The following is a 21,871-nucleotide window of genomic DNA, read 5'->3' on the forward strand; positions in this document are numbered from 1 at the left end:
GGAGTCACCAGCTGCATTCCACTGTGCAGAGACATTTAGATTAGAGTAACTTCTTTACACAATCTTCTGATTCATGGGCTTTGAAATAAAGTATTCTTTCTAATATTTTTATAGCACTGTTGGACTTTTGTCACCACGGGGGAGCCTGTTTCTCCCTCTGCCTGTGTCTCTGCCTCTCTCTGTGTGTCTCTCATGAATAAGTGAATAAAATCTTAAAAAAGAAAAAGAAGCTATGAGCTTCCTGAATCTCTTTCCTTTGTAGATAGAAGCAGTCACCAAATCCAACATTAGAACCAATCCCTCCCAGTGATTCTTTCCTTTCCATGCCCTGCCACCTCCACAGCACAGCTCATGATCTGAGAGGCAGCTGGGAGGAAGGCATGGACTCTGAGAAGGACATTCCAGATGTGCATTTTGGCTTTGTAAACAGTGTGGTCCCAATTGTACATTTAGATGTGATAATTAGCAGAAAAGAAATATAGGTATATTCACCAAAATGTTAACAATGTTTTTATATTGAGATAGTAGATTTAAGGGCTTGTTTTTTCAATTGCATCTTTGTGCTTTTTTATACTTCTTAAATTTCCACAATGAAGGTGTATTATTTTTATAATTAAAAATCATGAATTTGAATTAAAATTCCACCAAACCATTAAGGACCAGCTGAGTTGATACTTCTTTTGTTAAAACTTCTCAGCTCTTTCCATTGCCAGAGATCCTTCTCTGAGCAAGTTATGGAATCACTCTGAGACCTAAATTGCTTGCCTATAAAGTGAGGACTCGTGCGCCTGGGTGGCTCACTCGGCTGGGCATCAGACTCTTGAGTTCAGTTTGGGTCTTGAGCTTGAAGTCGTGAAGTGGAGCCCCACCTCAGGCTCCATGCTCAGGGCAGAGTCTGCTTGAGATTCTTTCTCCCTATCCCTCTGCTCCTCCCCCCATTCAAGCTCTCTAAATAAATAAGTAAATAAAATCTTAATAAAATAGAATAAGGACTAAACCTTTAAATGAAAAATATATATACAGTATTATATATATAATGTGTTATAAATATATATTTATGCATCGTATATTATATATTTTTCTATATATAATATTCTCTCCATATATTGAAATAAATATGTATGTATACTTCAAATCCTGGGCTATAGAAGTACTTGATAAGTGCAGTTTTCTTTTTCTGAATACCAGAAACAAGCAAAAAAAAACCCCAAAACCAAAAAACTATAACTATGTGAATGGCTGTGTTCTGATAAAACTTAATTTACAGAAAGTCAACGGGTCAGATTTAGACTACAGGCCATAGTTTGCCAACTCCTGCCCTAACAGTTGGTTAGATTCGAGGTTCAATTTCCTAGCAAGCCATCTTCACAGGCTGTGCTGTGTGTTTCTAGAGGAGGTAACTGATGTCTGGTTGTCTCTTTTTCTGAAAGTAGCATGATTCATGATCAGTGCCTAGATCCAGTCTTTAATTATGAGTTGCAAAATGGTGACTTTCTAATTCTATCATTTTTCTTGCAGTATTCTAAACAACCACAACAACAACAAAACACCTGAACTACAGGATTGCACAGAACACTGAAGTATAGTTAATACAGAAAACGTAAAGCAAGTGCTGGACTCTTTCTCTTTTATTTACCAATTTCAAAGTAATGAGTTGGTTTCCTCGTGTCCTAAAAGGTGGACCAAAGACCTGGTTGGTTGTTTTCTGTGGTTTGTCTGGTTTTTGTTTTTGCAGGGTTTTTTGGTGAGAGAATCATTATGAAACATGGATATTAACATTTTTTATTTGTTTCAATCCTTTGCAGTTATTATTCTTTTTTTTAAGATTTGTATTATTTATTCATGAGAGACAGAGAGAGAGAGAGAGAGGCAGAGACATAGGCAGAGGAAGAAGCAGGCTCCATGCAGGGAGCCCGATGTGGGACTCGATCCCGGGACTCCAGGATCATGCCCTGGACCGAAGGTGGCGCTAAACCACTGACCCACCCAGGCTGCCCTGCAGTTATTATTCTTACCAGTGCTCAGAGCATCCCACCTTCGGTCAGTGGGACCTCTTCCAGTTCACTCCTGGATTCTTCGGACAAGATTGACGAGACCCCAGCAGTCTTTGCTAGTGTCTATGTTTTTCCAGAATGACATTTTGTCTAATTTGTGTTCAGACATGGAATGTGCCTTTTCTCAGAGGAGCCTGAGTCCTTTTAGTGGAAAATGACATCTAGAGACTATAAACTGGACACCAAGAGTACTCTTTGTTGCCAAATTTGTCATTAGTTCTAACCCTTTATAGGGCAATACTGGGAAACTCTTTTAAGTCAATGTACTTCATGAGTCAAAGTTAGAAATATAAGAGTTTTACTTAGTATCTTTTATGTGTGGATTATTTTTCTCTGACACTGAAAATCTTCATTCTTAACACATTGGCTTTGTCCTCTGGGGTGTAAATATATTTGCTCCTTTTGCTTTCACTTTTTTTCAGAGATTGCATTTTTAAAAATTCTCTGTGGTTTAACTTTGTTTTATAAATGTATAAACTTGTTTTATAAATGTATAAATTTGACTTCAAAGTCAAATTTACAATAGAAAGTTCATTCAGGAAAGTCTTGAGTCTATCCTTTATTTATTTGAGAAAGAGAGAGTTAGGGGAGGGGCAAAGGGGGAGAGAGCAAGTGAATATCAAGCAGACTCCACACTGAGCATGGAGACTGACACAGAGCACTATCTCAAGACCCTGAGTCAAAAGCAAGAGTTGGATTCTTAAACAACTGAACCACCCAGGTGCCCCATCCTCTTTTTTAAATTGAAGTATAGTTTACACATAATGTCATATTAGTTTCGGATATACAATGTAGTGATTCAAGAACTCTTCACATTTCTCAGTTCTTACCACGATAAGTGTAGTTACCATCTGTTGCCACACAAAGTTATTATAATATTATTAACTATGTTCTTTACTCTTCCATATCACGTATATCCTGAGTATGTAAAAGCCAATTGGGATCCCAGCTTCATGGAAGATGTTATTATACTAGACTCTTCCTAAGTCCATTTTTGTCCTCATAAAACTGATGCTCAATGTCACCCCATTTAGCAAATGTAGGGCTAATGTGGTTTTAATGCTCTAGACTGGAGTTTACTCCTACACTGCAATATCTTGCTGTCTTGATAGCTTTTCATGCTTTTAAAAGATTTTTAAGAATACATCTTCCTCTACCTACAAAACACGAGTGAAAATCAGACATTTTGTTGAGCAAAAGAAGACATAGAAAAGTACTGCATTATTTTTCTATTTGGTAGGAAAATTAAGCCAAAACTTCAGGCCTTACACTTTTTTTTTTTTTTAAGAGTCGTCCTTCTTCCCTGTGTGGGATGAGAGCTTTCTTTCCCTTTTTTTTTTTTTTTGAAGATTTTATTTATTTATTCATGAGAGACACAGAGAGAGAGAGAGAGACAGGCAGAGAGAGAAGCAGGTTCTCAGCAGAAGCAGAAGCAGAAGCAGAAGCAGGGCCTGATGTGGGACTGGATCCCGGGACTCTGGGCCACGCCCTCAGCCAAAGGCAGAGAGGCTCAACCACTGAGCCACATAGGCATCCCATTTACAACACTTCTTATTATCTCATGAATCCTGCAGGCTAGGAATGCAAGCATGGATTGGCTGGGTGTCTCTTGTTCAAGATCTTTCACAGGCAAAGTTCAAGAAGTTCAAGAACAGGCAAATCTATTCTTTAGTAAAATAAATCAGAATATTGGTTTCTTGGTAGAAGTACAGGATTGGTTAGGGTCATAATGAACTTTTCTAGGCTGATGAAGATGTTCTATATTTTGATAAATGTGTGTGTTTCTTGGGAGTATGCCATTTTTTAGAACTGCTTGTACTACACACTTAAAGTCTGTGATTTACTGAACATAAATTATTATACTTCAATTTCACAAATTTTATCCTACAATTAATGGTGTAGATAACTAAGCGTTACATAATTACTAGAAATGGAAATGGCAGCTCACTTGTATGCTTGATTTTATTTATTTATTTTTTAATTTTATTTATTTATTCATGAGAGACACACACAGAGAAAGAGAGGCAGAGACACAGGCAGAGAGAGAAGCAGGCTCCATGCAGGGAGCCCAATGTGGGACTCAATCCCGGGATTCCAGGATCAGCCCTGGGCTGAAGGCAGGCGCTAAACCGCTGAGCCACCCAGGGATCCCTGTATGCTTGATTTTAGATCAAAGTTCCCACTTTTACCTCTCAATATACAAAATACATTCAGAGTCACCTGGGTGGCTCAGCAGGTTAAGCGGCCAGCTCTTGATTTTGGTTGTCATGATTTCAGGGTTCTGGGATGGAGCCTGCACTGGGCTCTGTGCTCCATGGGGAGTCTACTTAAGAATTCCTTTCTTTGGAAATAAATAAATAAATAGATAAATAAATAAATAAATAAATAAGTAAATATAATTCCTTCTTTTGGGACACCTGGGTGGCTCAGCGGTTGAGCATCTGCCTTCAGCTCAGGTCCTGATCCTGGTACCCCAGATCAAGTTCCCCATCCGGCTCCTTGTGGCGGAGCTTGCTTCTCCCTCTGCCTGTGTCTCTGCCTGTCTCTGTGTGTCTCTCATGAATAAATAGATAAAATCTTTAAAAAAAAAATTCCTTCTCTCTCCCTTGCCTTTTGCCCCTCCCTGTCCTTGATTGTGCTCTTTCAAATAAATAAATAAAATTTTAATATACATATGTATTTATATATTCAACACCTTTAATAAGTTAAGAAACTACATGCCAATGTCTGACTATGGATTTAGAAAAACGTTTAAATAAATTTGTCTTTTACTACTTGAAAATCAAGGTTTTCAAAGCAGAAATGTTTTTTTGTAGTCAGCTGTTATCTCCCCTACTCAAAAAATATGACTAAATGGGGCAGCCCAGGTGGCTTAGCGGTTTAGTGCCACCTTCGGTCCAGGCCGTGATCCTGGGGACCTGGGGTCAAGTCCCATGTTAGGCTCCCCGCATGGAGCCTGCTTCTCCCTCTGCCTGTGTCTCTGCCTCTCTCTCTCTCTCGCTCTCTCTCTCTCTCTCTCTCTGTGTCTCTCATGAGTAAATAAAATCTTAAAAAAAAAAAGAAATACAACTAAATGAGTGATACTATTATAGCAACATTAAAAATAGCATAAAACTTTTAAATATGGGCAGCCCCGCTGGCGCAGCGGCTTAGCGCCACCTGCAGGCCACGGTGTGATCCTGGGGACCTGGGATCAAGTCGAGCTCCTGCTTCTCGACTGAATGGAACCTGCTTCTCCTGCTTGTGTCCTACACCCTCTCTCCCTCTCTCTCTCTCTCTCTCTCTCTCTCTCTCGCTCATGAATAAATAAATAAAATCTTAAAAAAAAAACTTTTAAATACATTTTTTAGTCTTTTAAAAAAATTTATCATATACTTTTTATTTTAAAAACAACTGTATGGGGGCGCCTGGGTGGCTCAGTTGGTTAAGGTTGCAACTCATGATTTTGGCTCAGGTCATGATTTCATGGGTCATGAGATCGATCAAATGCCATGTTGGGCTCTGCGCTCAATGGAGAATCGGCTTGGGATTCTTATTCACCCTCTCCCTCCATTCCTCCCCACCATGCTGTCTCTCTCCCAGTCTGTCTCTCAAATAAATAAATAAATAAATAAATAAATAAATAAATAAATAAATAAATAAATCTTTTTAAAAAACTGTATAAGCTGGAAAGCTATCATAAGTGTACTTAAATCAGCAAAATTTTAAAATGTTTATTTTGGTTTTTTATTGAGATATAATTGACATATAACATTATGTAGTTGTAGGTATACAGCATGATTTGATATTTGTATACATCCCAAAATGATCACTACAATTAATTTAGTTAATTCATCACCATACATAGTAACAATTTTTTTTTATGATGAGGGGTTTTAAGACCTACACCCTTAGCAACTTTCAAATACGCAATACATTATTGCTAACTATAGTCACCTTGCTGTATGTTACATCCCAGGACTTATTTATTTTATAGCTGTAAGTTTGTACCTTTCGACCCCCTTTGCCCATTTCACCCATTCCCTCCACCCCTCTGGCAACCACCAATCTGTTCTCTATAAATACAATATTATTAAAGCTCAATAAATAGTAATGAGAAAATTTCCCTGCCATACATATCTAGCAACTCCACATAGTATGGAGACAAATAGTTTGAGAACTGGCCTCTGGAACGAACTGGGATCAAATATGCAAATGCTTAAGGCCTGGCCCAGATTATGGGCCCAAGGGGGGTCTCCAGATTCAGGACATAATGTTGAGGCCAACGGTCAAAGAAAATTTTGAGGTAAAAGACATAAACAAAGAATTAAATACAGAAATATAATGAATATGCAGATGTGTGGAATAATATTTAACTCCCTGTATCATTAGAAAAGCAAATTAAGTGAATAAAATACTACATACATGTAAATTAAATTAGCAAGCAGAATTTGAGGCTGTTACTCAGCACTCATGAGGGTGCAGTAAACCTCATATTCGTCCTTCATGCCCTAGTACTACCCTCAAATAACTGGAAAATTTTCTTGACATGCATTATAAACAAAACAGGCTACTGGTTCCCTAGGGCTGGGGGTGGATTGGAAATTGTCTAGAAATGGGATGAAGGCTCTTTTTGAGGTGATGAATACATTCTCAAACTGAATTTGGTGATGGTTGCACAACTCTATACATTTACCAAAAATATCATTAAATTATATACTTGCAATTGGTGAATTTTGTGGCACTTAAATAATATCTCAATAAATCTGTTTTTCGAAAAGATTTTATTTATTTATTTAAGAGAGAGAAAGTGAGAGTGAGAGCATGAGCAGAAGGGAGAGGCAGAAGGAGAGGGAAAAGTAGACTCCCCACTGAGCAGGGAGCATGACCAGGGCTCAATCCCAGGATATCCCAGGACCCCAGGATCATGACCTGAGCCAAAGGCAGATGCTTAACCGACTCAGCCCCCGGGTGTCCCAGTAATTTTTTTTTTAATTGACAGAGCTAGGATGTAAACCCATGCCATCTGATGCTGGAAGCTGCCCTCACACAACTGTTGCCTTCCTGTACAATCACCAACAGGAGAATAATATCACAGTTGGAAAATGCAAGTCATCTAGATGTCAGCAATTTCCTCATTTGGTTTCCAAGATAAAATATGCATGACCATTCGGTTCAAAACTGTGCACATGGTAACACTATCCACCCCTTGCTCCTCAAGCCAATACCACAAGTTTGAGACTGGAATGCTTGAAAAACTCAGTCTAGAAGAGTTGCCCAAAACAGAAGTCCCCAATCCCCTGTAGTTTCTGAAAAAAGAAACTGCCACCCTTAAGTAATTTTCAGTATCCCTAAAAACCCAAATTACACAATAGCAGTCCATCCCAAAGCCACAAGCTCTAAGAGAGAGCATAGAGTGGAATTTACCAACTGTGGGATTTCCATTGTTCTCTCTCTGTGGAGTCAGGACACTAACTTTCCCAGTATCGGTGTGTGATAATATGCATGGAGTATTGCCAAACCAAGCCTCAGGGTTCAGAGTCTTATTGGGGCTCTATTACATAACATGATTGATGGCCCAGATAGCTGATCTCAGTCTCCAGCCTCCTTGGGCCTCACAGAGTCCCCATCCTAAACCACATTATTGGCTTTCCCATCCTAAATCATCCTAAATCACACTGTCAAGACTATCCAGTATGACCTGAAGACACCAGGCAAATAATAACGTTTCTATCAGGCATAATATTCCAAGGGCGTAGAACTACCTAGAAGCCAAGGGCAAAGGCCAGACATCTGTTTTTGTAAGGTCAAATTCTTTCCTGCACAGATTGGCTCTTTCGGGCACGCGCTCTGAGCCTCAGCTATGAATGCCAGCCAGGCAGTAGTCTCTGGTCTTGTCAGCTTCAGGGATCAAAGCTCCGCCCTACAACCAAGTTGGGGTGAGGGTGATGGGGAACTCAGGATTCTTGGTTTAACACACCTGGGGAAAGCCTCCATCCAATGGGTGGGGGTTAGACAGGGAGGCCCTGTCCATCTGCCACACTCCGTGGGAGCCAGGCCTCTCCAATGGGGAGAAGATGGGAAACCTGGGCAACCTGTCCCCCTGGTCAGGCACAAACCCCACTGGGTGCCAGGAGCAGGAGCCCCTGGGTCTGGCCTCAGCCTCCTGGGATGCAGCTTCCCCAAGCTGAGCTCAGGGCATTGATAAGGAGGTGGGTCAAGGCTCCAGTGCCACACTCTCATTACCAAGTGTATTACGTTTTCTCAAATCCATATTTCTTCCTTTGCTACCTGCCCCTAGGATAACTTCTAGAGATCTTACTTAAATGGTTGTTTTTGATCATTTTCTCCAGTTTTGCGTGTTTCACCGGAGAGAGGTTCTGCAAAGCTCCTCACGCTGCCGTCCCACCCTCTCATCAATAGACCTTTAACATTACACCCCAGGCAAGTGGTCACAGAATTGGAAGAATAAGGTTCTGTACTGTGACATGACTGAGGATCCCTGTGTCTGTTCTGACCTTCAAAGCGGTGGCTGCAGCAGAGAGCCTGGCTGCCCTTGTCTGTCCCTCTCTTGCTCCACTCTTTCTGGCTGTGCAGCTGCAGACAGCCGGCCCTGGGCTGAAGATGACCCCCTCCCACCAGGCGGCAGATGCAAAAAAAATGCTCCTGGGCACATCCACACCCATTCAGGCCACAGATCTCCACTGGTAGAAAGGCCAGCAATGGAACAATTTCCAGAGAAAACATATTAATCTGGAAATTTCTCTTTCCCTCTAAGACAGAGATCCTTCCCTTTTTTCAGTGCCATGGACCACAGCAGTCGTTCAGGGGCAGCTACCGCCTCCTTCCTGAAATAATGGTTTTAAATCCCTAAAATAAAATACATAAAAAGATAAACAGATTCCCCCCAAAAAAGCTATCACAGTATTTTCTAAATATGATGTATGACACATAAGCTTCTTTGTGAACTAATGCTAACATCAAGAACTGGTGGAAGGTCTAGTAACTCAGAGTCCCCAGCAGGACATAAATGATTTTTCTGCAGAAACTGTACATGATATGAAAATATCTCAACCTCTCCTGATAATAAAATCAGAAATAAAGCTACTACTACATGGTTTTGTCTACATTTTCAAATGAAAAATGCTAAATTTTGGTCAGGGAAAATTAAGATGTATTCTTTCCCTATCCCCAGTCACCAGCCAGCCCCCTAAATCCTGTGAACCCCTGGCTAAGAACTGGTACTCAAAGTGTGGTCTGGACCAATCTTCTGCAGTGGTGCTTCTCAAATCACCTGGGTAAAAATGCAGCTTCTGCTCGTGTGCACCCCAACATCCTGCAGGGGGTCTCTTTCTAACACATCCCCTAACATGCTGGTGTTCTGGTCCAGGCTGCGGACACACAGCATGGAGAAAAGGCCCTGAGCTCATCATGGGAGGAGTGGAGGTAAGAGTTGAAGGCACACAGAAAGTGTTTCCTGACCCGGAGCATCCCCAGGAATAGGATTGGGATTTTCTGACTTCATTCTAGGGGCATGTTTTCTTTTTCCACGTTTCAGTGTCTGATGACAGAGAGGAAACAGAGATTCTGAGCTGCTGGGACCCTCGGTTTCCTGAAAGCTGCCACAGAGCAGCACCTGCTGGTCAACTAGGGTGCTGATCCTTGCCAAGTCCCAGCACCCAAAACGTAAGCCCAAGTACACATATCCATTCACAGAAAACAGCAATGATTAATAAGGCCAAGTAACCAAGACTTTAGAGTTCAAGTGGTCTTCTTCCCTCATCCCCAAGTGATAAATTCCTAGTCATTCTTCCAAATACACCTTCTCTGTAGAGCGAAGCTCTCTTTGCAGTTCCTCCCCACTGTAATTAGAAACAAGAATGATAACAATAATATTATTATTATTAACAACAGTAATTAACTTTTATCAGTCGCTAGGGGCAAGCAGTGGCAAAACACTCTCCACATGTTATCTCATGTAATTCTTATAACACTTAGAAGAAGGTGCTGTCTCCATTTGATGGATTGGATGGTTGTAGGCTGGGGGAGAAAAATGCCTGTGGCCTCTATCTCTGTGCCTTGCATACCTGCTCTGTCCTAGCACTTACTGCACACCCCCAGGGCTCACCATCCTTGTGCTTCTGTCCTGCACAAGCTTTTGCATGCTGACAAATTGAGAAGTTATCTTCTGGAACACAGGACAGATTATATAAATGGTTACCACCGCATCATGCCTGAGTGTGGAAGGATGATAGGCACAGAAGATCAGATAGACCAAGACATTCAGACAGTCTTGAGGATCTGCTCAGAAGCCATCCAGCAGCTAAGAACACAAGCCCTCAAGGAGCACAGGAGTGCTGTTTCAGATTTTAGGGCAGCTTATTTGAAGAGTATACAAACTTGACTCAGAACAAAGAGCCACCGGAGTCCAACAAGTAGTGGTGAGAAAAGATGATGTAAGTTGGAACCAGATCCAAATACAAAGACAAGAGAATTCATGTCTTCTGAGAAAATTTCACAGAAACCCTCAAAAGATTCTGATGAAAAACCCATCAATGAGGAATATCCAAACAAGACTCCATGCAGAGCACAACCTGACCTGGGCACCTGGGGAGACGGCAAAGGGGAAGACGGCAAAGGGGAAGACGGATCATCCTCAGAAAAAAACACAAATGTTGGAACAATGAGAGCCTAAATGGTTGAGTGAATGGCCTGTTGGAGGAAGCAGGGCAAATCAAAGGAAAAGTGGTTGGAATTTCCAGATTCACAGATAGTCACAGAGCTTTTACAGCAAGAAGCCGAGATTGATGGCATTCACCGATTAGCTGGAGAGGGAATGCAGCTATGGAGGGGGATGAAGAGAGCCAGGAAGAAGCATGCTTGGAGCTGGAGGAGTTCTTCCTCCCGGTGATGTGGTCCTCCTCCTTGCTCCTCCCTATCCACAGGATGGCTGTAAGCAAGCTCTGTGCCGGGTGCTGCCCCCACCCTTGATCACTGGCAAACAGTATGCTGTCCTGGGTCTCCAGCATCAGAGTGTGGTTTATGATAGGAGGTTATCCCAGAGCCAACTGGGGGGAGGGGCGGAGGCAAACATGTACTCTCACAGCAGGTACCCCCAAACCTGTGGTTTTAAGCTGATTTTGTAGCTAAAGACAATGAAGTTGAAAAGAAAGGAGAAAACTAAGTTTAAATGATTGTGCAAAAAAAAGGTGACTAAAACTCTGAAATTATTGACATAGACAACTTCATCATTTTCCCAAAGGCGCAGATAATATATACAAATATAAATATAAATGTGTGTATATGTACATATACATAATATAATATATAACTTTTCTCTGACCTAGGTTCTATTCTTTAAGCAAATTCAGCTGTCCAAACCTCCAGTGTCCCCCCAACTTGAAATACATTTAATATGCAGGAAAAATATTAAAACAGCAGGAAAAAGTCCAAGTTAACAGGTGGTGTCACTGTTATTGCAGTGCAATAGCCAGAAGTAAGCAAAATATTGAGGATTTTAATTTTCATTGTCCCATCCAGACTGGCTTTTACAACTCCTTTTAGTAAGGAAAAAAGAAATCTGGAGACCTGAAGCATGAGGCTACATTTACCCTTTAGCCTCCTTGAGGCTCACAAATCCCTTTCGTACCAACTCTGGACTCCTAGCTTCAACTAATATTAATTCAAAAATCAGATTGGAGCTCCCACCACAATGCCACCAGCGACACCGCGGGAACTGGGTCTCTAGAGATTCTAGAAACTGTGGATGACAGAACATGAGAGACTCCTAACTCTGGGAAATGAACAAAGGGTAGTGGAAGGGGAGGTGGGCGGTGGGATGGGGTGACTGGGAGATGGGCACTGAGGGGGGCACTTGACGGGATGAGCACTGGGTGTTATGCTATATGTTGGCAAATCGAACTCCAATAAAAAAATACACAAAAAGAAACTGCAGATGCCGCTGGGCTGCTCTTCGCTGCCCTCTGCTGGCCACACATGGAAGCAGGACAAGTCTCCACAGGTAAAAAGAAAGGGTCATGTGAGAAAAGGCCAAAAAGCATTCAGGGTGATTGCAGAAGAAAAAATTTAAATAGGAACCCCCAAAGAGGCGTGTTGACTATGAAACAAAGGATTGACCATACTAAGAGTAGAAAAGTAGAAAATCATCTTGTTTAAGAATTCAGAGAATGAAAACCAGAAAAAAAATTGTTGGAAGAAAGCAAAAATGTGCCCATTTTGTTTTGTCACTAAAAAAATGAGGAATGGATGTTCACATCTTTTAAATCTTAGCACTTTTGGTCTCTGGGTTTCAGGACTGATGTTCATGGTGCAGGAGAAGGTGGTTACAGCAGCTCCAACGCCTCTTCAAAGTAAGGTAAAACAATGAAGAACTCTTTTTTTTTTTAAGATTTTATTTATTTATTCAGGAGAGACACAGAGAGAGAGAAGCAGAGACATAGGCAGAGAGAGAAGCAGGCTCCAAGCAGGGAGCCCGATGTGGGACTCCATCCCAGGTCTCCAGGACCACACCCTGGGCCGAAGGCAGGCACTAAACCGCTGAGCCATCCAGGGATTCCCCAATGAAGAACTCTTGAACTCAACAACAAAACACACAACCCAATTCAAAGCTGGGCAAAGGAATTAGATAGCCATGTCTCCAAAGACATACGAGTGGCCAAGAAGCACATAAATAATGTCCAATGTCCAACCCCACCAAAAATTAGGGAAATACAAATCAAAACACCAATGAGATAATCACCTCACACCCGTCAGAATGACTACTACAAAAACAAAACAAAACACAATGCAGAAAATAACAAGTCAAACAAGATATGGAGAAATTGAAACCCTTGTGCGAATGTAAAATGGTGCAGCTGCTATAGGAAACAGTAAGGATACCTACACCCCCGGGTTAGGAGAGCTCTGGGCTGGGGAACACATCAGTGTGTGGGAGGTTGGGGTGCACCCAGAGAGGGCACAGAAGGTCCACACTCCTTTCCACACACCTCTTCCTATGCATCTCTTCTTTCTGTTCCCCAGCTGTATTCTTTATAAGTAACCAGTAATAGAATTCAAGCACTCCTCTTTGAGTTCTGTGAGCCATTCCAGCAAATTATCCAACCCGAGGGAGGGTATGTGCAAACCCCTGATTCATGGCCAGTTGGTCAGCAGAACAGGTCACAACCTGGGACTTGGGATTGGCATCAGAAGTGGGGGCAGCCTTGTGGGACTGGGCCCTTCACCTGTGGGGTCTGCACTCATGCCAGGCAGTTAGAATTGAACAGAATTTGCAGGACACCTAGTTGGTGTCCAGAGAACAGGAGAATTCCTTGATAGGAGTAAAAACTCCACACGTTTGATGTCAGAAGTGTCTGTACAGAGAGGAAATTAATTTTAATATCCAAAGGAATTGAAAACAGGGTCTCAAAGACACATCTGCACACTCTTGCTCATAGCAGAATTATTCATAAATAGCCAAGTGTCCATTGCAATGAATGGATAAGCAAAATGTGGTATATCCATCCATATGATGGAATATTATTCAGCCTTTTCAAAAGGAAGAAAATTCTGACAGCTGCTATAAGAAGGATGAACCCTGAAGGCGTTACCCTAAGCAACGTAAGCCAGGCACAAAAAGACAAACACTATGCGATTCCCCTTATATATCTAGAACAGTCATGTTTACAGAGACAGAAAGTAGAATGGCAGTTGTCAGGGGCTGTGGTGAGCTACCATTTCAAGAGTGCAGAGTTTCAGTTTTGCAAGACGAAAATGTTGTAGAGATTGCGTGCACAACAATCAGAATGTACTTAACACTACTGAACACACTTAGAAATGGTTCAGATAGTAAATGTTATGTTCCGTGTGTTTTACAATTAAAACTAAATTTCCTTAAAAGGTACTTTGAAACAACACATCAATACAATCATTCCTTCACTTGCTCTCTGCCACACATTTGACTCAGCTTCTAGAAACTGAGAAAGTGAGACCTAGAAGGGATTTGGAGATCCTGCTCAATTTTTACAGAATAAAGCAATGCAGACCCCAATGGCGAGGTAAGCTGTGAGGATGTTGGATGGTTAGTGGTAGAGGTGGGATTAGAAGGGCTCGAGGCTCCCAGACTGGGGCCTTACCTGACACCTGAACCCCAACAGGGACAGCCCATTGCTTTGTTTCTTTTAAGCAGGCTCCATGCCCAACGTAGGGCTTTAACTCATGACCCTAGATTGAGAGTTGCATGCTCCTCCGACTGAGCCAGCCAGGCACCCCAGCTCATTTTTTGATGTTAATGAAAATAATAACGCTCCTCCATTCAGGGCTCCTGGCCCACTGGGAGGCCAGATGAGTCCATGAAGGAATATACATTTGGTTAAAATCCAAGTGATCTGAATTTCAAAGCCCACTGAACAAACCTGGGAAGGTGGGGAGAGAAATATAAGCTACTGAAATGTGAACAGGACACATGGAGGGTTTTTCTCCCCCACTGAGTTATTTTGTAATATTTTCCAGCATGAGCCTTAAAAGGAATATCTTCCTCCAGGCAGAGTCTTCCTGTCTATCTACAGTAATATCACAGTATGAGGCTGCGTATAAATTATTTTTTATTTTGCTTTGATGATTGGGAAAAGATACCAGTATATATGATCAAATCAGAGCTAACAACTTGCAGTTAATTTGGCTAGTTTTATTAAAATAAAGACATGTCTGTTTAAACTGAGAAGAAAAATGTTCTCACTGGCACTTTACTTTGGCTGGGATCCTTGAAATTAAGGCCAACGTGCTGATAATAATCACTCTCACACCATCGGCCTTGTTCGTCCTCTGAAGCACACGTGGTACTGGCAAACAGCAGCTCAGAGATGTGAATGAGTGAGCAAACAGTCAGTGCTCTGCCCACACAAGACCCTGGGTTACAATCCCTTTAATCAACGGTTTACTCTGAAAGATCTGCTTTCAGATGGTAAGGCTTTGCCAGGATGAGTTTCTCAGGGCCGACGATGGCTCACTGTGCAGTGGCATGTGAGGTAGATTCTCTTCACATTTTGCAGATGTTCCTGTTGTTCTTTAACCGGGGGTGGGGGTGGGGAGGTGAGTGCTGTCCATGACCAGAACATCTGGATTCACATTCCTACATGGGGGGAATGCCTCCCCATGTCCCCAATCTGCAAGCCAGTCTGCAATTCTGCCTCACATTCTAACTCTTCAAATCCAGAGGAATGTTTTCTTCATCCACAGGTTGTTTAGGTTTTAAGTGACCACTCAGAGTTAAGAAGGAATATCTCAAGCCCCCTGCCATGCTGAAAGGAGGGGGGGGAAGTGAAAATAAATAAATCTCACAGGTAGTACCACCAGATCTTCATAAAATATACATCTTTATAGATATAGCCAGCTTATTGAGACCTCTGTTTTTCTCCTAGTTTGTAGATTACTTGATGAGAATTACCCCCCTCTTATTTAGAAATCTGTAGAGGCAGAAAAAGAATAGATCATATCTAATACAAAACTTTGGAGAGGGGATCCCTGGGTGGCTCAGCAGTTTAGCGCCGCCTTCAGCCCAGGGTGTGATCCTGGAGTCCCGGGATCGAGTCCTGCGTCGGGCTCCCTGCATGGAGCCTGCTTCTCCCTCTGCCTGTGTCTCTGCTTCTCTCTCTCTGTCTCTCATGAATAAATAAATAAAATCTTTTTAAAAAAAAAAACTTTGAAAAAAAAATAAACATTTGTTTATTGCTGAATAAACTATACTATTATCCTAAGACAGTATCCCACATCTAGGATCCCAAAATGCCTTTCAAAGGTATCTCAGCCACCCCTCCCAATATCCTTAGTGTATGGTGCTTTGACAGAGCAGGACATAAGTAAGGCCCATTTCACAAAAGGAAGACAAATAACTTAGGAGACTTTTTTGTGAGAAAGACACACGGATTAAATTCACATCTCAGCCCCTTGAATTTTCATCATACATGTCCCCACAATCCATATGAAGGAACATGTCATAAAAACAGATGAATTGAGGGATTTAAGTAAAATTATCTCAAAAACAGAAATGTCAAAACACCTCCCATTCTTTCACTTCTAATAGATGAATCAGACTTTTTAGAATTCACATTTTACTAAAATGATGTTCATTTAGAAATCCCACTTACCAAATATTTAACCCTACAAAGTTTAACACAGAAAAAATGTAGTCTCCACCAACTAACATCCCAATGTAGGCAATGGATACATTCTGCAGAAAAAGAGAGAGGATTAGTCATTTTCAAAGTGAAGGGTTTAGGGGGAAAATACATATAGTAAATATATATTTTTACCATATATAAAATACATATGGTAAAATCTGAAACTAAATATTTTACTTTGCCCAGAGACTTGTACACAGAGCTGTTCACAAAATGTTGAATAAATGAATAAAAAACCATTACATATGGCTTTATAAAGAATGTGAACCATGGCATGATAATTACAGAACACTGCATCATTCATGCCCCTTACAATTAATACATAGGAAAAGAGATATGAGTTAACTTGTCATCAGCTTTCCATATCCCATTTCTTTACCATCACTGGGTGGTGAATTTTAATCATACGGACCCTAAACTTGCACAGATTAGACATCCAGCGAATTCCAAGCAGTGCCCTGCATTGAGCATTCCAGAAGGACCTAGGTGGCCAATGGAAGAGTCTACTGTTAAAGCAGGCGGTCTTTCTCACTCTATCCATGTGAATAGGAAAATAAAGCAACTGTAGCATAGAACACAGGACACCCCCCTCTTCATTCCTGTGTATCAGGTGCACAGACACAAAACATACCTACATGCAATCCATGAGTTTAGTACCTTACAACTGAGCATATATCTAGATTAAAAGCAGTTCTTCACAAGGCTTCCCTTTCTTAGTCAACAGGTTCTCCCAGAAAACCAAGTTGTACAAGCAAGGTATAGAATAAGATATGTCGGTGAGTCCAGAAATTTGGGACTTTTTCTGCTTTGCTTTTTTTTACTACATTTGCCTAGACCATCCCCTCCTATCAACCCCAAAGTAAACATCAAAATTTGTCTCTCCTTTTTAAATTAGTGAGCCCTCCCTCTGTTTATGGATTAGGGGATGAGAAGATCTAAGAAGAGATCACCCAGCTACAGCTGAAAATGTCACCAGCCTCCATGCTTGCATTATCTCCGTAACCACAATAAAATCAAACTCCGCTTCTTTCGTGACAACTGGATTCACAGCTAGTTCCTCAACACCCAAGTCTTCACCCACTTACCTTGATGGCTCCAACCACCGCTGTAGTGAGGGCTGAATTGTAATAGCTGCACAGAACCGTGGAATACATCAGCAGAAACCTGGATCAAGGAAGGAAGCGCCAGATGCATGCCTTACTGTGCCAGGTATAATAACAGATGAAGAAGAATCTGCACGTGAGCCACCCACAAGTACTTTAAACAAGTAAAAAAGAAAAGATTTTATAACCTACACCTTAAAACATCTCCTTTATAATTCCATCTTTGTACAGTAAAGTGGTCCAGCTGGGCATTAGCGAAAGTTTCTACCTTCAGTGTCCTTTTCATTCTGTCTGTGCATTTCCCATTATGTTTCCATGTAAAGAGGGTAAGAACACGGAGATTGTTTTTTAATGGTCTGAAATCTTTTAACAGCTATGTCACAACGGTGGTCTTTAATCCTCTGTGTATATTAGAATCACCCGGCACACTTTTAACATACAATGATGCGTGACAGTTTTCCCTCAGTGGGTTTGAGGTGGGGTCCTTGGCTGCGTGCAGTAGCAAAGCTCTACAGGTCATTCTCACATGCTACCAGCTGAGAACCACTGGTGTTTAGAAGGGAAAATGAGCAAAGCATTGCTTTGGATGGAAGAGAGTTAAAGGATTCCCTAGCAATCAGACAACAGAAAGGTCATCCAAATTGATAAGGAAGAAGTCAAACTTTCACTATTTGCAGGTTTATACTACTTATATTTATTCTATACTGTATATAGCAAGATTCCACAAAAAAAAAACTGCTAGAACTGATAAATGAACTCAAGAAAGCTACAGGATACAAAAATCAATGTACAGAAATCTGTTGCACTCCTATACACTAAAAATGAAGCAGCAGAAAGAGAAATTACAACAACAATCCCATTTACAATTGCACTGAAAATAATAAGATACCTAGGAATAAACTTAACCAAAGAAGTAAAAGACCTCTACTCGGAAAACAATAAAACATTGATTAAAGAAATTGAAGATGACACAAAGAAATGGAAAAACATCTTCATGCTCATGGATTGGAAGAATATTGTTAAAATGTCCATACAAAGTGATCTATACATTTAATGCAATCTCTGTAACAATTTCATTTTTCACAGCATTTTTCACAGAACTAGAACAACCAACCTTAAAGTTTGTATGGAACCACAGAAGACCCAGAAGAGCCAAAGCAATCCTATAAAGCCAAAGGTATCACAATTCCAGACTTCGAGTTACATTAATGTAGTGATCAAAACAGTATGGTACTGGCACAAAAACAGACACATAGATCAATAAAACAGAATAGAAAAACCAGAAACAAACCCACAATTTTATGGTCAATTGTAGACAAAGGAGGCAAGAATATACAATGGGAAATACAGGCTCTTCAACAAATGGTGCTGGGAAAACTAGACAACAATGTGCAAAAGAATGAAACTGGACCACTTTCTTATACCATATACAAAAATAAACTCAAGATGGATTAAGGACCTAAATGTGAAACCTGAAACCATAAAAATCCTAAGAGAACACAGGCAGTAATTTCTTTGACATTGGTCATAGCAACATCTTTCTAGATAGCTCTCCTGAGACAAAGGAAATAAAAGCAAAAGTAAACTATGGGGCCTACATCAAAATAAAAAGCTTCTTCAGAGCAAAGGAAACAACAAAACTAAAAGGCAACATACAGAATGGGAGAAGGCATATGCAAGTGATATATCTGACAAAGGGCTGGTATCCAAAGTATATAAAGAACTTACAAAACTCAACACCCAAAACACAATTAAGCCATTTAACAAGTGGGCAGAAGACATGAACAGACATTTCTCTGAAGAAGACACACAGATGGCCCAGAGATACATGAAAAGATGCTCAACATTACTGATCATCAGGGAAATGCAAATCAAAACTACAGTGAGATGTCAAAGTGGCTAAAATCCAAAACATAAGATACAAGTGTTGGCAAGGGTGTGGAGAAAAAGAAATACTTGTGCACTGTTGGTGGCAATGCAAACTAGTGCAGCCACTGTGGAAAACAGTGTGGAGGTCACTCAGAGTTAAACAGAGGACCACCTCTATGATCCAGTAATCACTACTGGGTATTTACCCACCAAATACAAAAACACTAATTCAGAGGGATACGTGCACCCTGATGTTTATAGCAGCATTATCTACAACAGCCAAATTATGGAAGCAGCCGAAGTGTTCATCCACTGATAAATGGATAAAGAAGTAGTGGTCTTTACACACAATGGAATATTACAAAGCCATCAAAAAATAATGAAATCTATTTGCAACAACATGGATGGAACTAGAGTGTATTATGCTAAGTGAAGTAAGTCAGTCAGAGAAAGACAAATACCATATGATTTCACTCATCTGTGAAATTTTTTAAAAAGGTGAGCAAAGGGGAAAAAAAGGAGAAACAAACCAAGAAACAGCCTCTTAACAATAGAGAAAAAACTGATGGGTATCAGAGGGAAGGTGGGTGGGAATGGGTGAAACAGGGTTGTTAAAGAGTACACAAAAGGAAAGGAAAGGAAAGAAATAAACTAATGGATTCCACATGCCAATAATACTCCTGTGCCCTTGGACCAAAGTTAGTTCATCAGGCATTCAACATTGAGCACTATATTGATGCTTATGTCAAGAAAATGACTATAGAACTGGGACCAAGCACCAGCCAAAGAATACATATGTACAGGGAAGAATACAGAATCTAATCAGAAGAAATATGTTCATTCCAATCAAGAACTGAAGAAAATAACCTAAGTGGGGTGCAAAATTCCATGTGCCCAAAGGATACAGAGAGATCCTAGGTGTGCTGGATTTTAAAGCTAAATCCCCGTTAGGAAGCATAAGGCTGGATCCCCCGGGAATCAGACTCTAAGGAATGGGCTCAGCCCCTGTGTGTTAGGTAGCCTCTTCCTGCAGAAATCTAGTGCCCCTGGTCCAGGTCAGAATCCCTACTAGTAACAGAATCTGGATCACAAATCAATAAACGCTTTCGGCCTGAGTATGTTTCTTACCAGGGATGGTAAAGAAAAAAATCTTAGAGATAAAGTACACCAAGCTTTTATGTTAGGGAATAAACTCAATTACAAACTTAAATTCTGTAATCTTCAGAATAACATGTGTCTCTGTTATTAAGGTAATTACAGCAATTTGACAAGTTTGAGGACCCAACGTCTTGACCTCTGTGGTTTGAAACTGAAATGTGCAATTGGGATTAGATTTGCAATTTTCAGTTGCAAGAAGTAAAATAATCTGAGTCAGTCCGAACACAGTTGATGTTTAAAAAGAAGGTGACATCACATTTTTAAGTTTGGTTTACTAGATTTCGAAGAGTTGCTTAGGTATGTAAAGCAACCTGGCTCATAAACTGCAGGGCTGCATTAGGGCTTGAACTAGCTGGAGAAATATCAGGTGAATCGTATTTGTAAGTGGTGTTTAAAATGTTTAATGTTTTTTTTTAATTCACTGAGTAGTAAACAAGACCAACTTATAGTAAATTGTTCAGGAGATTTTAATCAACTAAACTTGAGTTAAGAAGCCATTAATCAAATAATAAAAGTAAATGTTCTTATGGTAATACAAAAATTACTAGCTTTATAGAGCAACAGTATTTATAAATTGAACTTAAAAAAATTTAAGTTTTTTTTTTTAAGATTTCATTTATTCATGAGAGACACGGAAAGAGAGGCAGAGACACAGACAGAGGGAGAAGCAGGCTCCCTCTGGGGAACCTGATGTGGGACTTGATCCCAGGATCCCAGGATCATGCCCTAAGCCGAAGGCAGACACTCAACTGCTGAGCCACCCAGGTGCCCCAAAATCTAAGTTTTTTTAATGTTTATAATTTTAATAAATTCAACATTAATTCAGAGCCCAGGAACTATAAATAATCCTATTCATGCATAAAATTAAAAGATTAAAAAAAAACTCAATGTGGGGCGCCCAGGTGGCCCAGCGGTTGAGTGTCTGCCTTCGGCCGAGGGTGTAATCCTGGAGACCTGAGATCAAGTCCGACGTCCAGCTCCCTGCAAGGAGCCTGCTTCTTCGTCTGCCTGTGTCTCTGCCTCTCTCCCTGTGTCTCTCATGAATAAATTTTTAAAAATCTCAAAACAAAAAAACAAAAAAACAAAAAACAAAAAACAAACAAACAAAAAACCTCAATGTGATGTTACTGAGTATCTACTGTGTTTGCCCAGATAGTGAGAGTACATAACACAGCAAGCACCCTGGAGGAGGTAAGTCTAATAAAATACTAGAGATAAGAGCACAGGGAGGGGGTCTACCCCAACTTAGGGAAAAAAGAAAAGTTTCCTGCAGGCTCCTAAATGAAGTCCTGCAGACTTCAACCCAAGGCAATCATGGATGTTATTTTTATTTTTGTTTAAAAATTCCAACTCCAGGGTTCCAAATATGCAATGTTTTCTCCATCCTACCTTTTAGTGAAATCACCTCCACCTGCATCAGAATTGGCTGATACCTTGAATATAAGATTCCAGTATCTATCCACCATGAGTGTGGACAGCTAGGACACAAACTCACCAGCTGGGCTGGGCACAGGAAGAACCCCTCTCTGAG

At 40.7% G+C, this 21,871-nt stretch overlaps 1 protein-coding gene and 1 pseudogene across 4 annotated transcripts in view; one reads left to right on the forward strand and one right to left on the reverse strand.

Annotated features, from left to right (window-relative positions):
• Positions 1–6,800: 6,800 nt before the first annotated feature.
• The window catches only part of SLC35D2 (solute carrier family 35 member D2), a 55,695-nt gene continuing 40,624 nt past the window's right edge, over positions 6,801–21,871 (reverse strand). For 2 of the 4 annotated variants that reach the window (XM_072763941.1, XM_072763913.1), the window contains 3 exons: positions 17,296–17,374; positions 16,178–16,260; positions 14,619–15,331 (listed from right to left, as the gene is read on the reverse strand). In XM_072763941.1, the coding sequence (XP_072620042.1) occupies positions 15,229–15,331; positions 16,178–16,260; positions 17,296–17,374 (265 nt within the window). In that variant the 3' untranslated portion in view covers positions 14,619–15,228. Of the gene's footprint in view, positions 9,896–14,618; positions 15,690–16,177; positions 16,261–17,295; positions 17,375–21,871 lie in introns of those variants that run through there. The other 2 variants (XM_072763919.1, XM_072763930.1) reach the window with 2 other exon arrangements.
• On the forward strand, positions 10,000–10,944 carry LOC112908722 (syntaxin-18-like; annotated as a pseudogene).

This window comes from Vulpes vulpes, chromosome 1, assembly GCF_048418805.1.
Source record: "Vulpes vulpes isolate BD-2025 chromosome 1, VulVul3, whole genome shotgun sequence".
In the NCBI taxonomy this organism is placed as follows: Eukaryota; Metazoa; Chordata; class Mammalia; order Carnivora; family Canidae; genus Vulpes; species Vulpes vulpes.